The 19,801-nt window shown below is 39.8% G+C and overlaps 1 protein-coding gene across 12 annotated transcripts in view; it reads right to left on the reverse strand.

Annotated features, from left to right (window-relative positions):
• DTNB (dystrobrevin beta) overlaps positions 1 to 19,801 on the reverse strand; it is a 236,288-nt gene that overhangs the window by 187,287 nt on the left and 29,200 nt on the right. For all 12 annotated transcript variants that reach the window (XM_082745106.1, XM_082745101.1, XM_082745109.1 and 9 more), the window contains 3 exons: positions 18,621 to 18,688; positions 10,167 to 10,247; positions 5,115 to 5,328 (listed from right to left, as the gene is read on the reverse strand). In XM_082745106.1, coding sequence (XP_082601232.1) covers positions 5,115 to 5,328; positions 10,167 to 10,247; positions 18,621 to 18,687 — 362 coding nt within the window. In that variant the 5' untranslated portion in view covers position 18,688. The remainder of the gene's footprint in view (positions 1 to 5,114; positions 5,329 to 10,166; positions 10,248 to 18,620; positions 18,689 to 19,801) is intronic.

A 19,801-nucleotide genomic window follows, 5' to 3' on the forward strand; every position in this document is an offset into this window, starting at 1 on the left:
TGCAGGCTACTTACGATTCTCTGTCTCTAGCCCTGCCTGACCCCACCTTCCCCCAAAAAAATAAAAATCAAAAAATAACTTAAAAAAGTAAACATTTTATGAAAGAGATATCCTAAGAAAAGTAAAAAGTCGAGCTACAAAGAGAAGATATGTACAGCACAGATAAGCAAGAAAGGGCTGCTACCCGGAGGCTCTAAGGAACCCCTATAACCACGACAGGAAGAAGAAACAACACACCAAAGTGAACAAAAGACCACACAGGCACTTCACAGAAGTAATATATTTGACCAAGGTACACACAAAGACATGCTGGAGAAGCAAGAAAATGCAAATCAAACAATAGTGAGATGTCACTTAGCAAAAACCGAAAAGTCTGACAACTGTAAGGCAGAAACAATGTGGATCAAGAGGATCTCTCAGGCATGGGTACAGTTTGTTCAAATAATTTGACCCTGTCCTCTAAAGCTGAATCTCATGCACCTCCCCCACCAATGAGCAACTCCATTCCTTGGTTAGGACCAAGAGAGCAATTTCAAACACCTGTACGCATGTACCAGGACACACACATGAGAACATGCCAGACAGTGTTGTTTCTCAGAACGAGAACCCAGAGAACACAGAATGTAGAGTAACACAACAGAGTGTTATGCAAATGTGAAAATAACTGAACTAGAGCTGCAGGCATCATGAACAAATCTGGAAAAGCTATTATCGCATAAAGAAAGTCAGGTCATAATACAGACAGCATGACTTTCTTTTTACAATTAGCAAAAATAATTACGATTAAACAATACTGTGCTAATGTCTATGTGGAAAAAACTGTTCTTTAAGAAGCAAGAACATGCTGGGCGCCTGGGTGGCTCAGTGGTTGAGCCGCTGCCTTCGGCTCAGGTCATGATCTCAGGGTCCTGGGATCGAGTCCCGCATCGGGCTCTCTGCTCAGCAGGGAGCCTGCTTCCTCCTCTCTCTCTCTCTGCCTGCCTCTCTGCCTACTTGTGATTTCTCTCTGTCAAATAAATAAATAAAATCTTTAAAAAAAAAAAAAAAAAAGAAGCAAGAACATGCTAACACAAAATCTGAAGTCGGTTCACCTTGGTTACGTGTCGGTCAGTGGGATGGAACAAGAGAGACAGAGTAAGTTACTGCTCATGTTCAAGTTCCCAGGTTAGATAGTGCAGCTCACGATGTTTATTATTTCTAAGGACAGACGGGGGAAGAAAGCATAAGCCGAAAGATGGGTTAGAGGCCCCGCCAGCAGCTCAGGAGGAAGAGGTTGGGCTGGGCAGTAGTTGTGGGGCCGGAGAGATGCACCAGGAATCGAGATTCAAGACATAGAAGTGACAGACCTTGGTAACTGGCATGGACGTGAGGAGGAAGGAGGAGGAAGAAGGCAGGGTCTAACTGAGTCTTACAGGTTTCAGATCTTGGGAGCTGGACAGAGAGCGGGGCCCATTTGACAGGAAAGGGAGCCACAGGTTGGTGACGCACTGCAAAGAGTTCCCAGGGGGACACCCGACCGTCTCCCTCACAGCCAGTCCGACCACCCCCACCGGGAGGCAACGAGCCATGAGGGGGAGAATTCAATCACCCTCTGCTCCAGAGACACAAACCCTGATCCGTTTGAGCTCAAAAGCGTAATGCCGACACACGCATGGTCCAAACGCGCATTTCTGGAAGGAGACTCGGACGCCTCCGTCTGGTGTTGAGAGAAGCCGGCTCTCTCCGGAAAGGGGAAGCGGACGTTTCCCAAGTAGCAAAAGCATTAAGCAGATAGAAGAGGGGGCCAAAACCACGGAAGCCAGAGCTCTGACGCCGGCAAGACTGAGCACTGGCCCGCCTCCGGGCCCCTCGGCGAGGGGAGCCCCTCTTCCTGTGGCCGCAGCAGCCGCCCACGAGAGCAGGTTCCCTACCATCGGCAAGAGAGACACCGACCCCACGCAGACGTCGGGGGTGGAACGGGGAGTCTGTGAATCACGAGCCCTGAACAATGAAATTGGCTCCAGGGGAGAAGGGTAAGGAGATTTCCTGTTCCTCATTCTGGGAATTTCAATATCCTTCTTTTTTTCTTTTTTTTAAGATTTTATTTATTTATTTGACAGAGATCACAAGTTGGCAGGGAGGCAGGCAGAAAGAGAGGAGGAAGCAGGCTCCCCGCTGAGCAGAGAGCCTGATGCCCTCTCGATCCCAGGACCCTGAGATCATGACCTGAGCCAAAGGCAGAGGCTTTAACCCACTGAGCCACCCAGGCGCCCCCAATACCCTTCTTCTTAAAAAAAGAAGAAACAGGGGCACCTGGGTGGCTCAGTGGGTTAAAGCCTCTGCCTTCAGCTCAGGTCATGTTCCCAGGCTCCTGGGACGGAGCCCCACATTGGGGTCTCTGCTCTGCAGGAAGTCTGCTTCCTCCTCTCTTTCTGCCTGCCTCCCTGCCCACTTGTGTTCTCCGTCTGTCAAATAAATAAAATATTTAAAAAAAGAAGAAGAAGAAGAAGAAACAGTTGATTATAGCATCGCCTGTCACACCTTCGGACCAGACCACATGACTACCGATCCTGTCATTTTGGGAGCCCAGCAGGAAGGAAATGAGGCTACCCGATGTTTTGACTATTCTTCGTAGCTTTTACTGAAGTCCTCCACAGAGAGGCTTATAGTATTGTTCTCTGTGTTTTTAGTTGTCAAATGTAAAATATTTTAAATCCTTGGCATTAAAATAAGTTAATTCCTAATGAAATACATACTTGAGGGAGAAAGTCTAGATCCTATTTGTTTCTCACTATAGTTTTATAGTCTTATAATCCACAATAACCAGGAAACAACCTAGCTAAAAATTTGACTGTGAATTTAGAGGTTAGGGGACTTAAGAATAATTAAATAATTGCTGCATTCAAACTTTAACTCAAGAATTATGAAATACAAAATCCCAAGAAGACTAATTAAAATTAATAACTAGATACTCTACATATCAAAGGGACTCTCGAGCCTAATAGAGGCCAATGAATAGACTAATATTTGAAATGTTTCAAAACAAAATGCTATAATTTTCAAAAATAAAATTCCAATAACCAGATCCTTTCATTTTACCAGTACATGAAAGCCAATTTCAAATTACTGAAGAACAAATAAGATATTACCATATATATGAGTTCAAGGTTAGCAATGATGTGAGGATTGATTCTGATGCCCGTGGCCAAAGTTTTCAATACAATATGACATGAGAATTACCAAATTCACCACTGACATACTACTGTCCTTCCTCTTCTTAGCTCACTCATCTTTTTTCAGTTTTGTTTTGTTTGTTTTGTTTTCCCCCTAGTTTTCTATGGTGTGCTGCTCTACTGACTTGTCTTCATAGAACTTACTGTTTGCTTATTCTTTTCCTTTGTCTCTATCTGGATGTGTCCAGGTGTCTGTGACCACGTCCCAGGACTCCTCTGCACCTTCGACTCCTCTTTGCTCTTCCTTCTCCTTCCTTCCTTAGCCATAGTATTTAACTTACTTGACATGAGCATGGAATCAAAGTTTATAATCTCTTTTAAATAGTAAGATGACTTTTTTTTAAACAGTAAGATTTTTTTAACAGTAAGATGACTTTTATCTCTGATTTAGTAAAAAAAATTGTTTATTGGATTGATCTGTGTTGTACAACCCTGAAGTGATTTACTCAGTGAATTAGCGTCGTGATAAGGTGCTGCTTATTCACCACAGAATAACCATTTTTACTAAGGTCTTTGGATCAAAAGACTCATTCCTTGAACAGTATAAAATTAACCTTAGGGATTCACTAGTCTAAATTACTAAAAAACTTGGGGCGCCTGGGTGGCTCAGTGGGTTAAGCCGCTGCCTTCGGCTCAGGTCATGATCTCAGGGTCCTGGGATCGAGTCCCACATCGGGCTCTGCTCAGCAGGGGGCCTGCTTCCCTTCCTCTCTCTCTGTGATCTCTTCCCTTCCTCTCTCCTACTGTGATCTCTCTCTGTCAAATAAATAAATAAAATCTTTAAAAAAAAAAATTACTAAAAAACTGACATTCAAGTTCTGGAACTTATGTCTCATGTGGACTTTTTTAGAATTTCAAATTTCCTGGGGTGCCTGGTTGGCTCAGTTGCTTAAGCATCTACCTTTGGTTCAGGTCATGATCTCAGGGTGCTGGGATCAAACCCTGCATCAGGCTCCCTTCTCAGTGGGAAGCCTGCTTCTCCCTCTCATATTCCCCTTACTTGTGTTCCCTCTCTCGCTGTGTCTCTGTCAGATAAATAAATAAAATCTTTAAATAAATAAATAAATAATAAAAATAAAAATGTGAATTTTGTGAGTGCCTACACTGTCATTTGGCTTTGACACCTGCAGACTTTTACAATTAATTCACAGAGTCTTCAATATTATAAAGTGTAATGAATAACATTTTACAAATGTATAAAATCAAAATAGTCTATAGAGAGAAAAAATGAAGCAGAAAGAATTCACCCATCCAAACTGGATGATCAACAATATAGCAGAAATCAAAAATCTAAACTCTTGCTTCCTGGAATATAAACATTATTTTGTAGCTCCATCACTTATGATTTCTTTTTGTTTCTTATAACACCAACTTCATTCTCCATGAATACAAATACAGCAAATCATTTCTGTTTTAATTTGGAGTACATTCAAATAGTTTTCATCTGGGGTTGTAAGGTGTAAACACAATGTTCTGCACTGAAAAAAATTAAAATAGTATCCTAAACATAACAAGAAGAAAATAAGACTAGAGTCAAGGGGCATTTACTATTACAGAGAAAAGAAAGGTCAGTTTTAAGTTCCAACAGAAAGCCTCATAATCAAATTCACAGCTTAGCTATACTTCTCTGGCTAGAGAACAGCTACACTAAGGGACCTATAATTTGACCAAACAACATGTCTCAGTGTTGTGATTCTCCATAATTTTATAAAGCTTACTATGTGACATGCCCTAGGACAGTGAGTCACTCTGGCATTTAACCAGTCCTTAGAAGGAACTTATATGGAATAATTTTCCTTGTCACTGTGATTCTAAGTTGACAACCCTCAGCAAGGCAATCTGGAAGAAGCAGGACTAAGGGACAAACATTGTTAAAATGCAGGAAGCATGCCAAGCACTGGCCTGTCATATGCAGCAATCATAAAGTTGAGGAGGAGGCTGATGGACTGCTCCACGCTGATCTGGTGAGTGGAAGGAAGGCGCTTGTTCAGCTGGTAGTAGACAGAGGAGATGACGGTTTCGAGGCGGGACACACTGATCTCAGTGGTATGGTCCAGTGTATTAAGGCCATTGTCTCGGAAGGCTTCAATCATGTTCCAGATATCAACCAGGTGGACTAAAACAAAGAAAATGAACTATCAACAATTTAAAAGTTCTAATTCATCAGAAAGGTGTTAAGACCTTTTTGTTTATTTTCATCTGACAGAGCAGTGAAGGGTGGCAGAATAAGATCCAAAAATATGCCACTTTGGCCTAAGGATTATTTTGAGCTATTCTGACACCTGAAAAACAGCATGTGTCAAGAAGTTCATGCCGAACTTCTTTTTTCTTCCTGAAAGCAGGAAATAAACTCCCAAGTGAAAGATGCCTTCCCTATTCCAAGGGGAAAGGAACATTCTTATTCCCAGAGACAGTGAATCGAGACCAAGAGAAATCTGTACAGATTTTATTAAAATAACCCTATCTTCCTTGAGACTCCCCATATATTTTAGTTACTTTCCCACAATTGCTGCTCCCTCTTCCCTAGTATATTAGCACTTAGGCCTCATCCCTCCTTCGGGTCTTCACTTTGCTATGGGGGCTCCCAGGCACATGTAAAATCTGTGTGCTCTTCTGCTAATCTGTCTTGTAACAATTTCACTCTCAGGCATAACCAGAAACTCTAAGAGGGTAGAGGTAAGGTCTTGCCTCCCTTACAAAAGCTATATTGTCAAACATAACAGAACATCACAGAGATAAATTCACAAGCTTAGTGGGAGCTATTAACACATTTCTCTTAGTAAGCGACAGAGCAAAGGTACAGAGTGCAGATGCAGACCATTCAACATTACAATCGGCGAAGAAGGTATAATAGGCACTGCATGAAATCCTGCCCCCGGTGATTAGAGAATACGCTCTACTTTCAAGAACACAAACAGTGTGTGCGAAAATTGAACTTACTCTGAGTCATAAAGCTAATTTTGGCAAATGTCAAAGGATTCTAGTCATATCAACCGTGCTCTCTGATTAAAATGAGATTAAATTACAAATCATCAAAAAGACCACTTTTCAAATAAACCTTACATTCAGAAATGAAGAAACACACAGTACTAGGCAATGTCCTTAATCTGATTAAGGGTATTTATAGAAAACTGTGGCAAACATTTGACTTAATAGTAGAATGTTGAAAGTCTTTCCTGATACTGTGAACGAGATAAGAAATACCCACTATCAAAGGTAAATTGGTACAATAACTATGGAAAACAGTATGGAGATTCCTTAAAAAATTAAAAGTGAAACTACCATGCGAACCAGTAATTCCACTAGTGGTGGGTATTTGCCTAAAGAAAATGAAGATATTAACTCAAAAAGATGTATGCACCTGTCTACTTACTGCATTGTTCATTTACATTAGCCAAAATACGTAGAATCTAAGTGTCCATCAATAGACAAATGAGTAAAGAGGATGTGGTACATATATAGGATGGAATAGTATTCAGCCATAAAAAATAATGAGATTTTACCATTTGCAACAACATGGATGGATGTAGAGGGTATTACGCTAAGTGGAGTAAGTCAGAGAAAGACAAACATCATATGATTCCACTTGTATGTTCACTTACATATAAAACGAAAGAACAAATAAAAATCAGAAACAGGTGCATAAATACTGAGAGCAAACTGATGGTTGCCAGAGGGAGGGAGAGAGGGAGATGGACAAAATGGAAGAAGGGGAATGAGAGATATAGGCTTCTCATTAGGGAATAAATAAGTCATGGGAATACAAAAGAAAGCACAGGGAACACAGTCAATGGTACTGTACTACACTGTACAGGGACAGATGGTAGCTGCACCTGTGGTAGAATCACTATGCTGTATATGTGAAACAAATATAACACTGTGTATACTTCAACTTAAAAAAGAAAAGAAAGAAAGAAATGGGGCACCTGGGTGGCTCAGTCAGTTAAGCAGCTGATTCTTGATTTCAGTTCAGGTCTTGATCTCAGGGCCGTGAGATCGAGCACCATGTCAGGCTCTGTGCTCAGCAGCTCAGGAGTCTGCTTCAGATTCTCTCCCTGCCCCTCCCTCTGCCCCTCTGCATGCTCACACAATCATGCTCTCTCCCTCTAAAATAAATAAATACATCTTTTTTTTTTTTAAGGTTAAAAAAAAAAAAAAAAACAATGCCCACTATCATCATTTCTATTGTACTCTGGGTCCTAACCAATATTAACCATGTGAGTTCAGAAATGAAGAAACTTAACTGTCATTATTCAGAAATGACAAAATTCTCCACATAGAAAATCAGATTCTCCAGATAAATTGATATTTATAAACTAAAATTGATATTTGAGTCTAGAATGATTTTAGATGCAAGTCAAGATATAAAAGTCACTGCATTTCCATTACTAACAGAAAGTGAAATTCTAAAATACTATTTGTAATAGTAGCATAAATCATCAAAGATTTAGTAATAAATCCAATGGAGGAAGTGCAACATCTCTACCAAAAAAAAAAAAAAAAATCTATAAATATAATTGGCAGAAATTAAAGACCTAAATAGAGAGATATACCATGTTCATAGAAGGTAATCTCAAATTGGAAATACGTTGGTTCTCCCCCACTTAACCTATAGATTCAGTGCAGTCCCAATAAAATGCCACAGGGCTCTCCATTAAAAGGATAAATTTTTTTTTTTTAAGATTTTTTATTGATTTATTTGACAGAGAGAGATCACAAGTAGGCAGAGACGCAGGCAGAGAGAGAGAGAGGAGGAAGCAGGCTCCCTGCTGAGCAGAGAGCCCGATGCAGGACTCGATCCCAGGACCCTGAGATCACGACCTGAGCCGAAGGCAGAGGCTTAACCCACTGAGCCACCCAGGTGCCCCAAAAGGATAAATTTTACTATATGTAAATTGTACTTAAAAAAAGAAAGATGGAAAAAAATCCCAGCAGTTGTTTCATTTTGTTTTTAGTAGAAATTGAGATTCAGATTTTAAAATGTATATAAAAATAAATGTAAAAGGCCAATTTAAAAAAGAAAAACAGAACAAAGTAGGAAGACTTGCTCTATCTGATATGAAGACTTATAAAGCAGGGTGCCTGGGTGGCTCAGTCGGTTAAGCATCTGACTCTTGATACTGGCTCAAGCCATGATCTCAGGGTTGGAATTGAGCCCTGAGGGGCACCTGGGTGGCTCAGTCCTTAAGTGTTTGCCTTTGGCTTGGGTCATGATCCCCGGCTTTTGGGATCCCTCTCCCATTCCCCCTGCTTCTGTTCCCTCTCTTGCTGTGTCCCCCTGTCAAATAAATCAATAAAATCTTTAAAAAAAAAAAAAAAAAGGAATTGAGCCCTGAGTTGTGTTCCCTGCTTAGCACAAAGTCTGCTTAAGATTCTCTCTCTCCCTCTCTCTCTGCTCCAAGACCCCCACAATCTCACTCTCTCTCAAATAAATGAATACATCTTTTTTTTAAGATTTTATTTTTATTTATTTATTTGAGAGAGAGAGACACAGATAGTGACAGAGATAGCGAGAGAGAGCACAAATGGGGAGGAGAGGGAGAAGCAGGCTTCCTGCTGAGCAGGGGGCCCAATGTGGGGCTTGATCCCAGGACTCTGGGATCATGACCTGAGCTGAAGGCAGCTGCTTCACGACTGAACCACCCAGGCGCCCCATAAATGAATAAACCTTTAAAAAAAAAAAAAAGACTTATTATAAAGCTATAACAGTGGCTATTGGTAGGATAGACAAACAGACCAGTGGAAGACAAGAGTCCAAAAGCAGGTCCTCTCATATACAGAAACTGCTATGAACATTCTTTTATATTTTTCCTAATTTGTATGAGAAAGATTTTGGGGCAGTGAAGAAAAAGAATTTTTTTTTTCAATAAACAGTGTAGAGACGAGAGAACATGCATGTGGACAATACTGAAATTTTGCTCCTGCTTAAACTGTACACCCGCACACAAAAAATTTCCATCTGATTAAAGAATCATATGTAACAAAATAAAACTTCCAGAATAATGCATCTTTTACTGCACATTACTAATGCCAGTAGACTGGTTTCAGGCTCTCAACACTCCACACATAGACTACTATTTCCCAAAAATAATTACAGGAAGAATTATTAAAATTGTAGTTGTTCTGACAGTGGTTTTCAAACTTTTTTACCGCAACCCACAGAAATATATTTAAATCAACACACACGCACACACAGACACACACACGCACACACATTCTTCTAGATATAGAAAAAAAATACTTTTTCACAAAGTACTTTTAGACTTACCACATAATTTGTGTTCTGCTTTTTTTTTTTCTTTCTCTGCTTTTCTCTATTACATGTTTTAAAATCTGGCTACAGCTCTTCAAAATGATTTCATGAACCATTAATCAGTCACAACCCATAATTTGAAAAACAATGCTTTAGGAAACCAGAGACCTCAGTCTAGGACAGCATGATAAACCCTCCAGAGAGAATTTTATGCTAAGGTTTTTGAATAACAGTTAAAGTAGGATGAAAGTATTTAGATATACAGAGACATGTTTGTAGTAAATGCCAAAAACCAGGACTAAAACTCAGGTTTTTCCAATTCTAAAGCTAATGTTCTTTCCATTACACAAAATAGTTCTTCATCAATACACACACACACGAGAAAAGTATAATTATTTTGTCATAAGTTAGTTTATCTTCATGGAAATTAAGAGAAAAAAGATTTTACACACACATATATTTTATTTATTTTGTAAGTAGTAATTCTCATAGTGATTATAGAAAAGGCTGATTCGTGCTGTATTTATTTTAATCAAGAAAAATAACTTACTACGCCTCTATCAAAATATTGTTTTTTCTTGCAGAAGCTGATTATTGTATTCAACCAACATTACAATATGACTAAAAGATACTAAAACCTTTTATTTTATATTACCGAGTGCACTATCCAGCTATCATAGAAATTAGCTGAAATGACTTACGGTTGCATCGTTTTTGTACAAATCGTAACTTGCAAGCTGTTCTATAAGTTGATAGTCGTATGACATCAAAATTCTGAGCACCTGAAAAAAGTACAAACAGCAGATGTTCAGTGGGATTGACCCCCGCGTTTCTCAGCGCTAGGAAGTGACCATTCCACAGGGGCTGTGGGGCACGGGTCCCACGTCACACATCAACTAGGCCTTCTTCTGAGAAGACTTAACGGGATCAGGAAGCGTTAGGCACACTTTCTACGTCACCACTCCAGGCCAGCAGGTCTGCCTACATTATCCCGTCTACCAGCCAGACAAAAACCCTGAGGGAGAACACAACACCACAGTGAATCTTTCCTTCTGTACCTCTTCTTTGGGAAATACTAGGAAATCGGTGATGAGCAGCTGGGAAAGTCCCATCCCCGACTAACCAAACAGAGCACTAATCTGATGGATGAGACCACACGACATTTATTGGGCCATGTTCGCTAGTGGAGCGGTAAGGACAGGAAAACGTCTGTGCACGTGGCACAGAACTCACTATTCAGATTCTTCCTCCAGTACAGCTAAGTCAGACTTGGGTACTGCAAAATGAAATAGGGCAAATACCACACAAGTCTAAAGCGAACTAGCTGAGGAAAATGGGAAACCCCACAAGCTCCAGCCTAGTTTGCGGGAAATCTCCACTCTGAAGTTCCAGGTGCTAGTCAAGATTCAAGTATCACTCTGTTTCCCTTTGTCATTTTTCTCATACATTTACCTTCTTCTGAAGCAGTCATCTTTCCTGGTTTCTATAAGGAAAATCCTCCTATACTGCTCTAAGAATAGCCTCACTTTTTTAAAAAACTTCCCTTATGTAAGTGTCATGTCGATTTCCTGATCAAAAAATATGTTAGTTTGGCACATAAAAAATAGAACAGAAAGCCCCCAGTGAAGAAACTGATTATGTTATCCTTTTGGGTTTTATGAACTAGAAAAGATGACTCCCCACTCCATTATCATTCATTTTGAGAACATTTCATTGTAAGAAATACACTGAAATGTCACTTTAATACTAGTGTCAGACACTATATTTCAAGCTTATCAAGAAATGGTACAGAGGGTCCTAACTAAACACACAGGCAGAACTCTAGTGACAGGGGGAGAGCCCAGTGAAGCTCCTGGACAGACAGGAGACAATCTAAAAATACTGAGTACCCAAGAGGTACAGGGAAAGGATAAGAAAGGATTGACCCTTATTTCTATATCATGGTTCTCCTCATTTATGAGAATAGGATAAAAACTTCTATGGTATAACCAAATCCCGAGGAAAGCAAAGAGTCAAATGCAAGGGTTTTATTGTATCTGCTGTATCAGAAGCTTTTATCAGAGTCTCCTGGAGAGGAATCTGGAACCTTCATTCCAGAAAGTCCTATAATCAAGCTAGGTTTGGGAAACACGTAACTACCCAACTCAGCTTCAAGGTCTGGCCCGTGCAACTCTCAAATTTTACCTCACACCTACCTGCAATCAGTACAAGCTACATATAATTACCCAAACATGCCGAGCTCTCTCATCTGAGTCTTGTAAGTGCTACTCACGGCTCCAGCCCTTTCTCCATCACAACCCTGAACTGACTCAGCCTGCACATCGCTTCCTTTCAGTTCCCTTCCTGGACCCCCCGGGCTTCCCCAGTCATGGCTCTTACTGCCCTATCATTCCTTATTTCCATTTTCAGGAAAATAAGTTTCATGAAGGTAGAGACCATTTCATTGTTGTGTTGTGCACTATTATATGCCCCAAACTAGGACATAATAAAACTAGCACCTGAAATATTTATTGAATGAATAGATAACTGAACATTAGAAAGTTGTGTTGCTGATATAAAAGACTGATCTCTGGGGCACCTGGGTGGCTCCGTGGGTTAAAGCCTCTGCTTCGGCTCAGGACATGATCTCAGGGTCCGGGGATTGAGCCCCGCATCAGGCTCTCTGCTCAGCAGGAAGCCTGCTTCCTCCTCTCTCTCTCTCTCTGCCTGCCTCTCTGCCTACTTGCCTGTCAAATAAATAAATCTCTGCCTGTCAAATAAATAAATAAAAATCCTTAAAAAAAAAAAAAAAGACTTATCTGCTTTCCCCAAAAAACATACTAAGCAAAGTCAAAATATTACACAAACTATACAATTTTGAAAAGCTAATACAAGGAGATGATAAAGGTAGTGGTGAAACCAACTCCTTTCCCTGTACAAACATGTTGATGCCTTCTTCAGACATAGCACAGGATTCCAGACTGCAGGCTAGGGAGCACAGGATTCAGTGGAGGAGCTTGGCGCACCTACAGAAGGTGTAAGGCAGTAAGTATATTTTGTTAAAAAGCCATTTAACTTGATCCCCCCATGGAATCAAGGAGATGAAGAGAAGAGAAGGAGAAAGAGAAGAGGTAACAAACCTAGTAAATGTAAAGAGAGTAACTTTTCTGAATTGTCTAAAACCTTAACAACCACTTTTTTTTTTTTTAAGATTTTATTTATTTATTTGACAGAGAGAGAGAGAGAGAGCACACGCGAGAGAGGGAACACAAGCAGGGGGAGTGGGAGAGGGAGAAGCAGGCTTCCCACTGAGCAGGAAGCCTGACGTGGGGTTCGATCCCAGGACCCCAGGATCATGAACCAAGCCTAAGGCAGATGCTTAACGACTGAGCCACCCAGGTGCTCCTTTACAACAACTTTTAAGAACCAAAATGTTTCAAGAAAATAGGAGTCTGAATAAGTAACAAAAATAAACATAAATGACTTCCTTGTTTTTTTTCCTTGGCTGTCTGATTAGAAATCCTGGGGACCAGAGATGAAGCCAGAAGTCCCAACAGAGAAGAAGGTACAGACCACAGAATGGTGACTCTTTCAGTGGGTGAACTAGAAAGAAAAGGGGAAAAAAATCCCACAAAGGGAAACAGGAACACATGACTGGCTCCACCTCAACTTAGATTTAAATTTTTAAAGCAAATAAAGAAAGTGATAATCGAATAGGTTAGACAAAAGAAAAACTGATCATACGAAAGAATTCTTAAGTCTAATTTATGATGTTAAAAAAGAGAATACTAAAAATAGCATGTATTGGGGCACCTAGGTGGCTCAGACATTAAGCATCTGCCTTTGGTTCAGGTCATGATTCTGGGGTCCTGAGATTGAACCCCACATCAGCTCCTTGCTCAGCAGGAAGCCTGCTTCTCCCTCTCTCACTCCCCCTGCTTGTGTTCCCTATCTCACTGTGTCTTTCTCTGTCAAATAAATAAAATCTTTTTTTTAAAATGGCATGTATTTCATAAGAGAGGTGCTCTAAAAAAGTCTCATATTCCTGTATTGCTTTGAATAAGTTGTAAATGTTGATAAGCTCTGGATTTCATTTTAATTGATGTTAGACTTTCTCAGATAGCCACGAAAAGAACAGAAAAAGAATATACAACTCACAACCAAAAAGAGGTAAAAATGGACTGGAAGGAAGGAAACTCATTTTATCTAAGGAAGATAAGAAAGGAAGAAAAAACAACAGAGAAAGGACACAGTTGAAGCACAAAACAAGATGGAAGAAAATGTGAAATCCCTCAATACTCATAAAAACAAACAGGATAAATTCTTCAGTGAAAAATCAAAGACAATAGTTGTTGTTGTTAAATAATCTAGCTTACACTGCTTATAGGAGAGATACATAAAACATAAAGATCAGGGGAGCCTGGGTGGCTCAGTAAGTTAAGCATCTGACTCTTGACTTCAGCTCAGGTCCTGATCTCAGGGTCATGGGATCAAGTCCCATGTTGGGCTCCATGCCCAGCTCGGACTCTGCTTAGGATTCTTTCTCTCCCTCTCCCTCTGCCCGAGAGAAGAAATACAAGCACGGGGAGTGAGAGAGGGAGAAGCAGGCTTCCTGCTGAGCAAGGACCCTGATGTGGGACTTGATCCCAGAACCCTGGGATCATGACCTGAGCCGAAAGCAGATGCTTAACGACTGACCCACCCAGGTGCCCCCAGTACAGCTATATTAATAACAACAAAATAAACTTCACAGTAAAAAGCATCACTAGAAAAAGAGTATACCTATAAAAGAAATAAAAAATATTTTTTAAAAAGAGTATATCTTCATAATATTCAATATATTCAATATCCTAGGTAGACGTAATATTTTAATACATGTGCATCTAAGAACAAAAGGTCAAATCACTGACAGAACTAAAGGATAAAAAATTAAAGTCCATGATCAAAGCAGAGATGACTAAATGACTTTTAGTAATTAACTGGTTCAAATCATTAAGAATAAAAACGGTCTGAATAAAACATATAACAAGTTAAATCTAAATAATGAAAAAATCATACACATTATTTTCAAGCACACATGGAATATTTACAAAAACATATAACAAAAAATATTAAATTCAAAGATTCTAGAACATCCTTCATTCTCTGACCCACATACTAATTAAGCTAAATATTTTTTAATTAAAAGTCATTCATTTGTGGGGTGCCTGGGTGGCTCAGTGGGTAAAGCCGCTGCCTTCGGCTCAGGTCATGATCTCAGGGTCCTATGATCGAGTCCCGCATCAGGCTCTCTGCTCGGCAGGGAGCCTGCTTCCTCCTCTCTCTCTCTCTGCCTGCCTCTCTGCCTACTTGTGATCTCTCTCTGTCAAATAAATAAATAAATAAATAAATAAATCTTTAAAAAAAAAAGTCATTCATTTGTAAATTTAAAAGCGTATTTCTAAATAATTCCTAACAGAAGTTAGAAAACACAGAGAAGTGATCACGAAAATGGCATCTATCAGAACACATGAAATGCAAAAATAGAAAATCACAGGAAAGAAGTTCCTAAGTGCTTACATAAGAGGAAAAAAGTCAGAAAATAAATGGCCCAAGTTACCTAACATAAGAAGTTGGAAACAGAACATCAGAATTCCCGTAAGTAAAAAGAAGAAAGTAGTAAACACAATAGCACAAAATAATGAGGCAGAAACAAAGATACACACAGAGGACCAACATAGCCAAAGTTCCTTGAAAAGACCAATAAAACTGACAAAATTTTGGAAAAGGAAAAATAAAATCAGAATCTCTGAGCTGGGAGGCCTAGCATCAAGCCACTTGGTCGTAGTGAATAATCCTTTTAATGTACTGTTGGATCCTACTGGCTAATATTCTGGTGAGAATTTTCGCATCTGTGTTCATCAAGAATATTAGTCTTTGTCTGGTTTTGGGATCAGGGTAATGCTGGCCTCAAAAACTGAGTTTGGAAGTTTTCCATCCATTTCTATTTTTTTGGAACAGTTTCAGGAGAATAGGTATTAATTCTTCTTTGAATGTTTGGTATAATTCCCTGGGAAGCCGTCTGGCCCTGGACTCTTGTTTTTTGGGAGATTTTTGATGACTGCTTCAATCTCCTTACTGGTTATGGGTCTGCTCAGGTTTTCTATTTCTTCCTGGTTCAGTTTTCACTACGACCAAGTGGGATTTATTCCTGGGCTGCAAGGTTGGTTCAACATCCACAAATCAATCAATGTGATAAAATACATTAATAAAGAAAGAATAAGAGCCATAGGGTACTCTCAGTAGATGCTGAAAAAGCACTTGACAAAGTACAGCATCCTTTCCTGATCAAAACCCCTCAAAGTGTAGGGATAGAGGGTATATACCTTAATATCATCAAAGCTATCTATGAAAAACCCACAGCATATTGCACCCAAAACTGTAAGCTACCTAGGAATAAACCTAACCAAAGAGGCAAAGAATCTGTACTCCAAAATCTATAAATTACTCATGAAAGAAATTGAGGAAGACACAAAGAAATGGAAAAATGTTCCATGCTCATGGATTACAGGAACAAATATTGTAAAAATGTCTATGCTACCTAAAGCAATCTACACATTATAGCAATCCCTATCAAAATACCATCAAATTTTTTCAAAGAAATGGAACAAAGAATCCTAAAATTTATATGGAACCAGAAAAGACCAGAGGAATGTTGAAAAAGAAAGCCAAAGTTGGTGGCATCACATTTCCAGACTTCAAGCTCTATTACAAAGCTGTCATCACCAAGACAGTATGGTACTGGCACAAAAACAGACACATAGATCAATGGAACAGAATAGAGAGCCCAGAAATAGACCCTCAACTCTATAGTCAACTAATCTTTGACAAAGCAGGAAAGAATGTCCAATGGAAAAAAGACAGTCTCTTCAACAAATGGTATTGGGAAAATTGGACAGCCACATGCAGAAGAATTAAACTGGACCATTTTCTTACACCACACACAAAAATAGACTCAAAATAGATGAAGGACCTCAATGTGAGAAAGGAAGCCATCAAAATCCCTGAGGAGAACACAGTTAGCAACCTATTCGACCTCAGCCACAGCAACTTCTTCCTAGAAATATCGTCAAAGGCAAGGGAAGCAAGGGCAAAAATGAACTATTGGGACTTCATCAAGATCAAAAGGTTTTGCAACAAAATAGTCAACAAAACCAAAAGACAACTGACAGAATGGGAGAAGATATTTGCAAATGACATATCAGATAAAGGGCTAGTATCCAAAATCTATAAAGAACTTATCAAACTCAACACGCAAAGAACAAATAATCAATCAAGAAATGGACAGAGGAGGGGCACCTGGGTGGCTCAATGGGTTGAGCCGCTGCCTTCGGCTCAGGTCATGATCTCAGGGTCCTGGGATGGAGTCCTGCATCGGGTTCTCTGCTCAGCAGGGAGTCTGCTTCCTCCTCTCTCTCTCTCTGCCTGCCTCTCTGCCTACTTGTGATCTCTCTCTGTCAAATAAATAAATAAAATCTTTAAAAAAAAAAAAAAAGAAATGGGCAGACATTTCTGCAAAGGTGACATCCACATGGCAACAGACACATGAAAAAGAGCTCCACATCACTTAGCATCAGGGAAATACAAATCAAAACCACAATAAGATACCACCTCACACCAGTCAGAATGGCTAAAATTAACAAGTCAGGAAATGACAGATGCTGGTGAGGATGCCAAGAAAGGGGAGCCCTCCTACAGTGTTGGTGGGAATGAAATCTGGTGCAGCCACTCTGGAAAACAGCATGGACGTTCCTCAAAAAGTTGAAAATAGAGCTACCCTATGTCCCAGCAATTGCACTACTAGTTGTTCACCCCAAAGATACAAATGTAGTGATCCAAAGGGGCATGTGCACCCTAATGTTTATAGCAGCAATGTCCACAATAGCCAAACTATGGAAAGAACCTAGATGTCCATCAACAGATGAATGGATCAAGAAGATGTGGTATATATACACAATGGAATACTATGCAGCCATCAAAAGAAATGAAATCTTGCCATTTGCGACAACATGGATGGAACTAGAGCGTATCATGCTTAGCGAAATAAGTCAAGCGGAGAAAGACAACTATCATATGATCTCCCTGATATGAGGAAGTGGTGATGCAACATGGGGGCTTAAGTGGGTACGAGAAGAATAAATCTTTTTTTTTTTTAAAGTGAAGTCTTTAAAAAAGTTATGGATATACCTACAACAAGTAAAAATCTATTGATTACCCACTGAGACTAATAAAACAGAAAGATCAGTGAATTCAAAATTGCCCTAAAATCAACCCAAAACTTAGATGGTAGAATCGTATGATAAGGCTGGCAAAAGATGACTTTTACATCCATAGAAGGTAATAATGCTGGAGATCTGGGGTGATGTTGGAAAGGAGAGAGGAGAGCTTTGAGCAGCAGACACCACTGTCACCAATGCAATTCTTCCTATGAAGAAAGAGGGGAGACAAGAAGCCATACTCCCCAAACATCTCCAAAACTGTCCATACCCTTGAGTTTGTTACAGAGAAAGGCAATTTGTCTGAGCTCTATGTGTCAGAATGATGCATTCACGAAGCAGCAAACCCAATTTTTTACAGAATACCCATTTCCAATGCCACAGTAGTACTCTACCCTGGTTGTGCTCTCTCTCATGGTCACGTTTATTTACTGAAAGCACCCCAGGCACTTCTTACTATCAGGATTTGTTTATCAACAGGTTTTCCTTATTTTGTATGTTTCCCCTCACCAAAATGTAAGCAATATGCAAGAAGTCAGGGACTGTGTTCTGTTCTCCCCTTAACCCTAGCACCTAGTACAGTGCCTAGAATATAACAGATCTTCAATAAATGTGTTAAAAAATTAATGAAAATAAGACCCCTATGCTGAGCCTTGAATGGTAAGCAGGAACAAGGCAGATGAAGGTGGGCCCCATTGCATAAGCAAAGGCCCAAAGACGGCAAATGCGTGATCCGTCTGCTTGAGATTCTCTCTCTGCCCGTAGGCCCACTTGCACTCTCTCTTTCTGTCTCTAAAATAAACAAATCTTTTTTTAAAAAATGGAACATGCTAATGCTTAAAGTTATGACTTCATCAGGAAAAAAAAGAAAAGGCATCCCCACACATACAAACAAGGAACCCAGAAGCTCTCAGGACTCACGCATTTCTATGAACAGCTGCCTCTTCTCGGCCATGGTCTTCCGCTTATTTCCACTTTCCTCAATCATCCTATAAACAAAAAAAGATACAATAAACCACTGCAATTTGATAATTCATCCAAGGGCTTATCATTCTGTTATGAAGAGGTACAGGGAACCAAGTTGTATATGCATTTAAGAGACAATCAGTAAAAATAAAGCAGAAGCCCGATATAGAAAAAGACAAGACACTGTCCCTTTATTTACTTGATAGCTTCTAAAATATGACAAAGTCAATAATTAAATGAGCTCATACACTTGCTTCCTGTGCTGAAAATATGGGGCTATGTCTTATTTCTAACTTTGATTATTTTCTCTGCTAAGTCCTGGATTAGTTGGGACACAGCTTCCCATAACCCTACTGTTTTACACAGATAAACATGGTACTAAATATAATTTAGAAAATAATTATAATGAAAGGCTAAACTAGAGAACATAACAGTTATTAGCATATACACAAAAGACATAAATAAAATCTTCTATTTTCATAGTAAACAATATTGAACAAAGAAAGTATTCATACCCGGGGTGCCTGGGTGGCTCAGTGGGTTAAGCCTCTGCCTTTGGCTCAGGTCATGGTCCCAGGGTCCTGGATCAAGCCCGCATTGGGTGCTCTGCTCAGCAGGGAGCCTGCTCCCCACCCCCCCCACCCCCCTCGTCTGCCTCTCTGCCTACTTGTGATCTCTGTTGGTCAAATAAACAAATAAAATCTTTAAAAAAAAAAAGAAAGAAAGTGTTCATCCCCAAACTCAAAGAACTCCTAGAGATAATTTTTTTCTTTTCTTTTCTTTTTTAAAGATTTTATTTATTTATTTGACAGAGATCACAGAGATCTCTGCTGAGCAGAGAGCCTGATGTGGAGCTCGATCCCAGGACCCTGGGATCATGACCTGAGCCGAAGGCAGAGGCTTAACCCACTGAGCCACCCAGGCCCTCCTTGAGATAAATTTTTTATCACACAGTAATAGTTCAGGTTGACACACATAGGCTACATCAGTCTCTCTGTTAAAACTCTGCCCGTGTGTTACCTCATTTAATCCTTCCAACAACCCCAGATACTGGCATCATTATTATTATCCCCATTTTATAGATTAGGAAACAGCCTGGAAAAGAACACTAACTTGCTTGAGGGTACAACTTAGAA

This window comes from Mustela nivalis (genome assembly GCF_964662115.1).
Source record: "Mustela nivalis genome assembly, chromosome: 8".
In the NCBI taxonomy this organism is placed as follows: Eukaryota; Metazoa; Chordata; class Mammalia; order Carnivora; family Mustelidae; genus Mustela; species Mustela nivalis.